Genomic DNA, 11022 nt, shown 5'->3' with positions numbered 1-11022 from the left:
TATTTGCTTCTGCTGATGAAATCTGAGGTTGAAACCAGAAACGGTGGTTACCAAAAAATGTTGCCAAGTACATTTTCAGTTTACTCCCGTTTTGTCCTCCTGCGGCTGATGAAGTTGAGCAGTGTGGTTTACTGTCTCACAGCTCAGAGAGGTAGATTTGATGGTGGAGGACTGAAAAACTGCTCATTGGAACGTGCTTGGGGTTTGTTCATGTAAAAATATTGTGCATCTGATCTCTCCCTGCTCCTCCTCCTGCTTTCTCTGAATGGTCTGTGCCCTTCTGAGGGCAAGTTTCAGGAAATTACAAAGGGTTGCATTATGAACCCCTCTTACGTTTCTGATGCAATCAGTGGCCCCTGTGGACCACGCTCGGTGAGGTGATGCCCAAAGCAGATCACATCTAGTGCCAGGTCACAAACTGACCGTGCTGATGCTTGCCTTGCTTGAGGTAGCAGCAGGTACCAGAGCCAGCCCCTTCCCTGGTGGGACAAAATCCCCAAAGAAATTCATTCGACACAGGCTTTGAAGCTTGTTCATACCAAGTTTGTTTCTGCTGTAAAGGTCAACTCACTCGGATGTCTTCCAGGGTGAAAGGAGGCTTGACAATCTTTATTTCAGCATGCGAGTATAACCCATTCTGTGAGCAAAACCAAATGTGAATAAGTTTACAAGGTGGTATTTTTTTTGTCAATTTTGTAAACAAGTTCAAATGAAGTTTACCATGTGCGTATCTCCTGTGTACTCTCATTTTTGCATGAACTCAATTTCTCCGCTGCTGTTTTTTCCTATCTGCCTTGCCAAACTTATCTTTAATTCGTACTGTCCGTTCATGTCAGCGGGTGACATGCAAAGGCTCAGTGCACGTCTTCTGGGAGTCACCATTAGCTAAAGTGTGGGGGGTTTAGGGGTATATGAATGATGTAGAGGCTCCAGAACCTACTCCGGCTTGACAGGTGCTCCCTCAGCCGCATTGAGTTGGTATTGAAAGTCAGGAGCAGCTGTCCCGTTGCCTTTGAGTACGACCTTTGCTCGGTCGCTGCACCCACCGCCCTTTCGGTTTCCTGAGGCAGTCTGCAGTGGCTGCACCGTCATTATGGCACATCCTCTGCTTAGGAGCACGCCCGTCCTGTCCAGCCACAGCAGAAAAGAGGGCTTTGTGCGCCCGCGCTCTCTGCTGGGTGCTTTTAATCCCTCGCGCTCCCTCTGGGCCTCGACTCGTGCACCCCCAGCGAGCAGCGGTGCGGAGGGCTCGTGCCAAGGGAGCCGCGGCTTTGAGCCGCCTGGACAGCAGCCTCTGGGCTTGGCCTCTTCCCGCTCTGGCGGCGCGGATGCAATCCGTAACTGGGGGTTGTGGGGCGGGCGGCGCTGACGTCCCGCCGGCGGACCGGCGCGGCTCGGCCCGCGGCGGAAGTGACGCACAGGCACGGTGGCTCCTCCCGATTCCCGCAGGCAGTGAGGCGGCGGCTGCCCGCCCCAGGAAGCGACGTGTTGGCGGTGGTGACGTTTCGGTGGAGGCCGGGGGGCGCAGGGAGCTATGGCGGCCCCGCTGGCGGCGGCGGGCGGCGGCGGCAGCGTCGGGGGAGCGGCGTCGGGAGCGGTCGGGAGCGGGGGCCGGGGGCCGGCACTGCGGGAAGGGGCGCGGGTGTCGGCGCTGTGCCTGGCCTGGTACGGGCTGAGTGCCGGCGGGAACGTGGTGAACAAGCTGCTGCTCGGCGGCTTCCCGCGGCCCGTTACCGTTTCGCTTTTCCACATCCTGGGGCTGTGCGGGCTCCTGCCTCCGCTGCTGCGCGCTTGGAGAGTGCCGCCGGCGGGCCCGGCCCAGCTGCCGCCCCGCGCCTACCCTCGCTACATCCTGCCGCTCGCCTTCGGCAAGTACTTCGCCTCCGTCTCCGCGCACGTCTCTCTCTGGAGGGTTCCAGTTTCCTACGCGCACACAGGTGAGACCTAAGGGACGTGGGGGGCAGCCCCCGGTGTGGTGTACCGGTATCCGGTGCAGTGTCCTTATACCCAGTGTGTGCTCACGCTAGTGTCCAAGGTAGTGTCCTAGGGCCTAGCATTTGCTTGTACTGGTACCCAGTGTTTCCTCCTGCTGGCGTGACCTGAAGCCTGGTATGTGCTCATCTGGGTGCCCAGTGCAGTGGCTGGGCGCTAGGACATACTTGTACCTGCTGCAGTGACCAGAAGCCTGGTGTGTGCCCTGTGTGATGCCCAGCATGTGCTCGAATGCTGCCTGGTGCAGTGTCTCAGAGCACTGAGAATCTGTCCAGCACAGCGACAGGGAGGGGTGACCCAGCATGGACTGAGGTTGTGGCTTTGATGGGACCAGCTCTGAGCCCCTCCTCCACCCCCAGAACCCAGCCTCTGCTGATGGCAGTTCATGGAACCAGCCCAGGTTTGCATCCCCACTGATGTTTTCTTCCTGTTCTCAGTGAAGGCGACGATGCCGATCTGGGTGGTTCTGCTGTCACGGATCATCATGAAGGAGAAGCAGACAACCAAGGTGCGGACAGGTTTGCTGCGCTTTCTTCTCTCGCTGGTGTTTGTCGTGGGCTCAGGTGGCTAGGATCCAGAAAGCTCAGGCTCTGGCTGGCTGATTTTTCTAATTGAAACTAGGTTGTGGAGATTTTACAAGTTCCCTCTTATTTTATTGTCAACGTGAAGAAAATGTGTTTGTGCGCTGAGCAGAGTGATGCTCCCTGATACACTGCAGCTCTTACAGTGTGACTTGTAGTCACTGAATGTCCTCAGACTACAACAGTATGAAAGTTAGTCCCTGGTTTTGTTGCTTTACTCTTCCTTTTCTTTTCCTCCCCAGAGCGGTGGTTGAAATAAAACTCACTCAGCTGAAATGAAAGTTCAGAGACATAAGCTACTCCCCTTTGTTCCTCCTCTAGGTGTACTTGTCTCTGATCCCCATAATAACTGGTGTCCTGTTGGCCACTGTCACAGAACTGTCCTTTGACATGTGGGGGCTTGTCAGTGCGCTTGCTGCTACTCTGTGTTTTTCGCTTCAGAACATCTTCTCAAAGAAGGTAACAATTCTGCTGTTTGTAACGCTGATGAGTAGCACAATTCTTTAGCAGGGCAGTTAAATATTTTCCAGGGCATATACTTTTTTTTTTTTTTTTTTTTTTCCTTTTTTAAGGTGGCTTTCTAGCCAAGCCTAAAGTAAGGCTTGGTATTTTCCATGTCTGTTCTCTATGGCTCTTCCCATGTGTCAAAGCTCTTACACTGAAAATTGGACAGAACTCAGTGTTTATCCTGAACTTTTTCTTTACTCTTCAGCATGGATTTTTTTTGGTCCCCTGACAGTTTGATAGTGCTTAAATTTAACAGTTTATGTGAAAGCTCTCAATGTATCTTGTGTCAAAACCTTTCTCTCTAGTGAGTGAGTGAGTGGCACTGACAGGAGCAAACTTTAGAAGGGTATCTTGAATCCTTTCAGACTATTTTGTAACTAGTTTGCAGAACACTTTAAATGTACTCTTACCTTGTTAATAGGAAAAGGCACTGCTCAAGGTACCATTGTTTTTCCAATGGACATCTGTTTTCCTTCGGTTATCCTTATAAGAAATTCCTACTGTAGCAGTATTTATGGTTCTCAGAATTTATCTGTCATCTGTTACTGTTATGCGGCCCCCAAATTTCTGCAGCAGCTGAAGAGAATTGTTCCATAACCTTTGTTTGTCAGGTGTTAAGAGATTCCCGGATACACCACCTTCGGTTGCTGAACATTCTTGGGTGCCATGCTGTTTTCTTCATGATCCCCACCTGGGTTTTGGTAGATCTCTCATCCTTCTTAGTAGAGAATGACCTGGTAAGTATTGTGTTTGGGAAGCTGCTAGTGAGGAGGGGAAAAAAAAAAGGCACCTCCAGCCATACCAAAAAAGTAAACTGAAGTGTTTCAGTGTAGTTCCTCCTCAGCCTGGAAGGAACTGTTGTGAAACACCTGCAAGCTGTTTCACAAAACAAGTGCTGTGCTCACCTGTCTATCTTGCTGTGAGAATTCCTGTCGGCGTTTGGAGAGGGAGCACCAGTGGCAGCACAATCTTGGGAATTTTGAGCTGGAGGCAAGAGCAGGTGCACCCAGGATGTGTGTTACAAGTTCTCAGAGCTGATAGTTTAAAGATGTAACACGCTTGGGTGTCTCTTAAGAGTGAAGCTGCAGAGGTTTTGCCTACCCAGTAGCAGAAGTGACTCAAGCTGTGTCTGTGTTTCTTTGTCTCGTATCTGAAACATGAGATAGCTTTTTCTTTCTTGACGTGTTTGTCTTTATAACAGAGCACGATGTCTCACTGGCCCTGGACCTTGATGCTGCTTATAATCAGTGGATTCTGTAATTTTGCCCAGAATGTCATTGCCTTCAGTATCCTGAACCTGATCAGCCCACTCAGTTACTCTGTTGCAAACGCCACAAAAAGAATCATGGTTATCACCGTGTCCCTTATCATGCTTCGCAATCCGGTTACAAGCACCAATGTCCTTGGAATGATGACAGCAATCTTGGGGGTCTTCTTATATAATAAGGTAAGAACTTTGTTCATGAAACTCACTTGGAACAGTCCAGTAGCTTTGAATTATTGTCTGTACAAGAAGTTAATGCTTAGAACATAAACACGGAGGGCATTGCAGCCCTCTAACAAACATAAATCTTCAACCTAATGTTTTCTTGGAAAATGAAGATTGAGAAGTAACTCACCCAGATCTTGAGCAAAAGAGCAGCTTCCTGATTTGGCATTTGAGAGGAATGAGAGTTTTATATGAAGCCATTAATACTTGAAGACTCTAACAGGTATAGATGGTGGTGTAATGGTAAACTGTGTGCTGCTTCTTCATAAGGAAGACCATCTTTGGTGTGAGGGTGCTGGAGCCCTGCAGCAGGCTGTCAAGAGAGGCTGTGGCATCTCCTCCTCTGGAGAGCTTCCAACTCCACCTGGCCATTGTGACCCTGGGCAAGGTGCTGTGGGTGCCCTGCTCTTTAGCAGGGGGCTGGCCTGTGTGATCTCCAGAGGTCCCTTCCAACCCTCAGCATGCTGGGATTCTTTCTACCTGTGCCTGTTGGTAAGATGATAACGAACAAAAAAAATTCTTTCTTTTCTTCTTTCCTAGACAAAATACGATGCAAACCAAGAGGCAAAGAAGCAGCTCCTTCCAGTCACAACTGGAGACCTTGTGAATTTGGACCGGCACCGAAACACTCCTGAGAAGTCTCAGAACGGACTCACAGCATTTGCACAGCATGGAGACTACCAGCACAGCCGAACCAGCGTCTTAACAGACCACTTCCAGTACAATCGGCAGAACTATCCCACTGCCTACAACTTCAATCGTTTTGATATCTAGAGTCCTGGCAGGCAGGTATATAGACTGTGATACCCAAGTGTCCCCAGCATTACCAGAAACTTTTTAGTACATCCATGAATGTAAAGCCATTTATTGTACAGCTCTTGCGGAAGGGAAGATGCATGGGGAGGGGAAGCGGTACAGACCCTTGGCTTCTGCTGAGCAGGCTGTAGGTGTGAGCAGCTGGGGCCACCTCTGGAGCTTACTGCAGAGTGCAGCCCTTGTCCAGAGATCCTGGGGAAATGCCCCTACAAAACCACAGAGTGAAATACCTGCTGCACTGCTCCTCCTTTTCAGAGTCTGTCAACTGACTATTCTTTTGGCAGATCAGTTCTGGCCAGTATTTTGTTTCCACACTGGTAACATCACCTTTAATTTGTTCTTTCCTTTGTTTTAATGATAATTTCTTCTAATGAAACTTACAGAAACAAGTGAAATTTAAGGCATCCTTCTGGTCACCAGGATTTGTCTGTTGGAGGAGGATGACTTATATCAGTTGCAGATAGGTAGACCTGAATTTGTCTCCAGCAACTACAAAACTCCGTGTGGGTATCAACTGATTTGTGCCTATGCCTTCAGGTTATGATGACAGACCAGAAGTGTTGCTGAAAGAGCGGATGATGGGATGACTGATCTCATCAAGAAGCATACTTCAGGTGTAGAGAAATGGAATTCTCTAAGAACACTGATGTCCCAGTCACTGTAGATCACAAATGTGGCTTACAGTCATAATTGTTCTCTGAACAGTCCTGTAACTTCACTGTTGCTCTTCCTCAGCCATACAGAAAACGCCTCCACAAATAAAGTGTTTGGAATAATGTGATTATTTTTACCGGCTTCATGCCTGTTCTTAGAAAACTCTTCCGTTGCTTTCAGAATGGAATGGTTTCAGCTGTTTTCCTCTCCACTTCATGCATAAATTATTCTCTCTTTTATAATTCATGTATTATGAATGCACTGTTTTGAATAATCATGATCTCTAGTTGTTTCCCAGGTCTTACTTTTTTAGCTTCTGGTTGGGTTAAGTTTCTCAGTTCTTGCTGCTGGATTTGCTGGGTGCTGTGCAGCCTGACTTCTGCTTTCCACTGAAAGAAGTTAAACGTTGTGTCCTGCTCTGTTCCTGCAGCTCTCCCAGCGCAGAGGAAATTGTTCAGAAAATATGATTTGAATCGGCAGTAAATAGATAATTTCCGATCAAGAACTGGTTCTGTTAGTTAATTCTAGACAGGTTGGTGGTTGTGAGTCAGATACTGCATTTGTGCTCAAAGGAACAGAACCAACTGTGAATGTAGGTTCACTGAAGCAGGTGGTTATTGTCATTGCTCTAGCAAAATGAGATTTTGGAGGCCTTCTTAATAGAAGAGCTGTTGTACAGTGACACTTCCGATAGCTTGTTAGGTTTTCACTAGAGAGGTCTGATGCTGACATCAGTGACAAAATTTGGGGCTTGGTACTGAACCCTCCCTTCATTTATTTATTGCTTTAAAAATGACCAATGCAAGCTGATGGTTTGGCTACATTCTGGATGATAAATTCTTTTTAAGTGCAAAGTCAGCTGATCGTGCCCTTTTGGCTGACTGTGGACATAGTTCCACCACACAGTCCAAAAGAGGAAATGGTTCTTCTGAAACTTCACAGATGGGTTTAAATATGCTGCTAATGCTTGTAAACAGAACTTCTTTGGCTTGGTTGTAGTTGAAACTGTTCATGCTAGTTTAAAACCTGGGATTTTAGCTTAGAAACTCTAAATAAATTATTCTCTAGCCCAGGTTAACAGGATCATGAGGATTCTTGCAAGCATTCATGCAAGCATTCTTGCCGATTAAATTCCTTTTGCCTGTCCAGTTTTAACTGGTGTATAGTTGTTTCTTTTCAATATGGGAAAGTGCAAAATGTGTATTTCTGAGGCTTACTTCCCAATATTTAAGTGCTTTTACATACAGGGAAGAAAAGGATTGTCTGAACTTTGGGCTTGGATTAGGTTCTGGCTCTGCATAAGACTGATTTGAGGGTGAGATGTTTCTGCTCAGATTTTTAAGAGGGGCTGAAGTTCTCTGGCTGCTTTCAAAGGGAGCTGGCTGTGAACTCTTAGACTCCTGCAAAGGCTTTGTTGTGTTCTTTGTGCCTCAGATTTCCATTTAGAAAAAGGGGGTGATTCTTCCCTGATTTTTAGGGGGATGAAATGCCAGAAAGAAGTAGCAGTGGGAGCCCCAAGGATGTACAGCCATGCTGTGAATTCACCTGTACATGTTCTGCTGCTGTACCATCACCATACAACTTGAACTGTTACCTGAAATAAAGCTTTGCATGCTTTATTCACAGATAGAGGCTTTCTTAAATATATTCAGATGGTTTCCTTTTAAAGAACACAACCAGATCTTTTTTGAGACTGTTTTCAGAGAAAGCTTGCACTGCACACTTACTGTGGCAGGACTTTAGCTTGTTTTTTTCTGTCAAAAGAACAACAGCAGGTGAGGGCTTTCTGTTAAAGATACCTTGTCCCAAATTCCAGCCCATTCTCATAGTCTCACTGTCTCTGAAATGAAATCATTTGCAGAGCAAAAAGGGGCTGACCCAAAAGGAAGACACCATTCCTCTGGGGCCTAGAGAGTGAATCTTTTCCCTGGAGCCTGTCTGACAGTGTTCATGTTCTTCTAGTTCAGGTCTGTGGTCACCAGGGATCATTTTGTATGATAGAACATGTCATTGAAGCAGTGAATTGGTTACTGAGGTGGTTTTGCTGAGTCCTTAAGCAATATTGCCCACATTCAGGTAAAGGAAGCTCCTTATACTGTTGAAATACATATTTTAATGCTGGACCACTTGAGGTTTTGTTTGGCAAGGTGAAGAGTTTTTTCTAACATGGTTTGTAAATTACTGATGTGTACATAGGTCTGTAGAAAGAGTGGAATGTTGGAATAAGAAGAGCATCTCTAGAGAATCATGTGCAATGACCCTGTCACTAATCCAGGACAAGGGCTGGGTGGGCGTTCTAGTTTGGAGGAAGCTTTGAGAGTGCCACATGAGATGGTCACTCCAGAGGAATGGGATTCCTGTTTGCTGTGTGGGTGTGATGCTGGACGATGACACAGGCGGAAAGGATGCCATAAGCAGCGTTAGGACACTGGTTGCTGGTATCCTTAGAAATGTTTTCATCTCCATTGTGCATTTCTAACATTGCCTGTAAATACTTTACAAAACTAGGAAATGGATAGAACCGTTTCAAGGAAAAGACCTTGATGATCACCAATCCAACCATTCTCTACTCTTCCCAAACCAGTCCTAGATGTTTCTAGAAAGACCAGAGTCTCTCCGGCTGCTGAGCGTTTTCTGTTGGTAGCTCCACCAAATATCTGGTGCTCTTTGAAGATCCCTTAAATATTTGCCCTGCAGCTTCAATCTTACTACCCAGTAGTGATTAGAGCATTATTACCATCTGGTAAAATGTGTGAGTGTTTAAGATAACTGAATGCTAACCAAAACTGAGGCAACACTTGGGCCTTGTAGGTATACAGTGATTTGTAAAAGCAGCGTTGGGAATTTGAGGTCAACTCACAATGGTTCCTGAGGCTCAAGACCTTTTCTTTCGCCTGTGTATCCAAATCCACATTTTCCTGATGTAGCATTTTGCAGCAGAAGAAACTTCTGCCATGTAGCTCTTTGTGAAAAAGGTGCAATATAAATAAAGGGGAAGTTTTGTTTTTCTAAGGCTTCCATTTCTGAACCATGCTGTAAGTTGTGACAAGTAATTCTGAACTATCTTTGTGGTGATGATACAGGCTGGTAGCATTTGTTTGTGGTGAGATGACAAGTGTGTGATACAATCACACCATGAAGAGATACACAAGTGTACATTTGCAGGTGGATGTCACCAGCCCTTGTTTTATGGTGGTGTTGGGTTTGTTTAATGTTGGTACTCTAGAAATGGAGGTGACTATCAGTGGGTTTACCAGAACCACACTGCACTTACTGTATGAAATCTGGTGCTGAAACACATGAACATGTCTGTGTTGTTTTCCTGTTCTTTTTTCAACTGTGTCATTCTGATGTTGTGGCTCTTAACTTGGCCAGATCACCTGCGCTGCACCACTCCAGCCTCCATGCTACTGCCTGAGGATTCCTCAGGGGCTGACGGGAAGCAACCATTCCAGTGACTTTCAGCTACTGGGACTCCTTCCTAGCTCAAATAAACAGGTGTTCGGATTTGGTTTTGGCAGAGTTTTCTGTCAGGTAACTAGAGCCTTTGGGGCATTTTGTGGATAAATCATTGCTGTGTGCTGAGGAGAATGGCATGTGGACTCCAGCGTACAAACCTCTAACGTCTCTCTTGGGATGGAAAGCAGCAGCAGGACCTTTGGGAAGTTTAAGGATAAACTAAGATTTGAACTTAACCTGGTCTTCTGGGATCTGTGTTCATTTTCAGGACTGCCAAGTGATGTAGAATCACTCTTAGTGTCTGTGTTTGTTTGTTTTTTCATTTGTTATTTGGATATATGGAAACCTCCATCTTTCTGAGTTTTCATTCTGTAGTTATACAGAGGGGTCTTCAAGGTACATCTTGTTAAGAATAAAAAGTTCTGCCTTTTTGTGAGGATGCCTTTGAGTGTTATCTGTGTAAAGGAGATCTGGTAAAGTGTAATTTAAGGCCTGAAACGCGAGATAGTGATTATAGCTCCGAGTGAGCATTGGGATACTCAGGTTTGCTTTTGGCCTTATAATTCACAGACAATCACTCCCTTTGTAGATTGTTTTCCTAGAATAGTCAAGGACAGCAAAATAATTTGGACCCCACTTCGAATTTTGATGTTAAACTCTCATGTAAGTGGTCTTTCAAGTGTGATGAGGTTTTATGGGGTTTATTGAATTGCTTAAGTAGAGAGAGATGAACAATTTCTGCTATGCCTTGTATGTTGTGACTTGGATGTGAAACTCATCAGATCAGTACCTGCTTGTGAAGGAGTGCTTTCCTGAATCCAGCAGGTATGTAAATGTGGTGTAATTTGAATCCCATTTTGAAAAAGAATGGAGTTTCATTTGCAAAGGGAGAGTTAAGAAACAGAAATTACTTGAGTATTTTAACTGTATAATTACCTTTAACCAATTACCTTAAACCACTTCACTTAAAGGAAGCAACACTGCTTCAGTAATGCCCCTGCATACCATCTGCACTTCCTTCCTTCAACAGTTGTCGAGATTCCATTCCCTGCCTATTGAGCTTCCTACACATCCGTGTTCCTTTTTCCCCCCACGCCAAGGGCCTGCTCACCTTAAGTGCCACTGCAATGGCTTGTACCTCAGTATAAAACAGATGTTAAATGCCATGCTGTCTTTTAATGCTGTTAGAATTGCAGCTTCGAGGTGATGTTTTACACGTAAAGGAACCACATGCTTCTCCCAGGGGAGTGCTCTGGCGGGGCGGCTCAGCGCGCAGCGGGGAGCGGAGCTGAGGAGGAGGTCAGCATGAGAAGCAGCTTCTCCTTCAGGGGCTGCTGCAGGCCTCAGCTCCTCCAGCGGTGCTGGGGAAGGACAACTTACGAGCCGTGATGGCTCCTACCGCACTGAGAGAGCGGCCTGAGGTCTTTACACGGCCTGGCCCGGGCCTGCCGCCGGTTCCGGGTCTCCCCTCAGGATGCCTCGTCCCGATCGCCGCGCGCCGTAGGAGGAGGCAGCGGGGGGGGG

At 46.6% G+C, this 11022-nt stretch overlaps 1 protein-coding gene across 2 annotated transcripts; it reads left to right on the top strand.

Moving 5' to 3' along the window:
• Nucleotides 1–1421: 1421 nt before the first annotated feature.
• Nucleotides 1422–9934, top strand: SLC35E1 (solute carrier family 35 member E1). Of its 2 annotated transcripts, XM_068164771.1 has the most exons (6): nucleotides 1426–1937; nucleotides 2430–2500; nucleotides 2895–3032; nucleotides 3692–3817; nucleotides 4282–4527; nucleotides 5110–9934. In XM_068164771.1, the coding sequence occupies exons 1-6, from the start codon at nucleotides 1535–1537 to the stop codon at nucleotides 5341–5343; spliced, it is 1218 nt and encodes a 405-aa protein (XP_068020872.1). In that variant the 5' UTR covers nucleotides 1426–1534; the 3' UTR covers nucleotides 5344–9934. The 2 variants fall into 2 exon arrangements, with proteins under 2 accessions (XP_068020873.1, XP_068020872.1); XM_068164772.1 differs by lacking the exon at nucleotides 2895–3032 and having other exon boundaries at nucleotides 1422–1937.
• Nucleotides 9935–11022: the final 1088 nt, after the last annotated feature.

Source organism: Melanerpes formicivorus, unplaced genomic scaffold (genome assembly GCF_026170545.1).
Source record: "Melanerpes formicivorus ecotype bairdi unplaced genomic scaffold, bMelFor1.0.p_v2 SCAF_83, whole genome shotgun sequence".
NCBI lineage: Eukaryota > Metazoa > Chordata > Aves > Piciformes > Picidae > Melanerpes > Melanerpes formicivorus.
The sequence above is the reverse complement of the archived record's forward strand: the minus strand, read 5'-3'. Positions and strand labels throughout refer to the sequence as shown.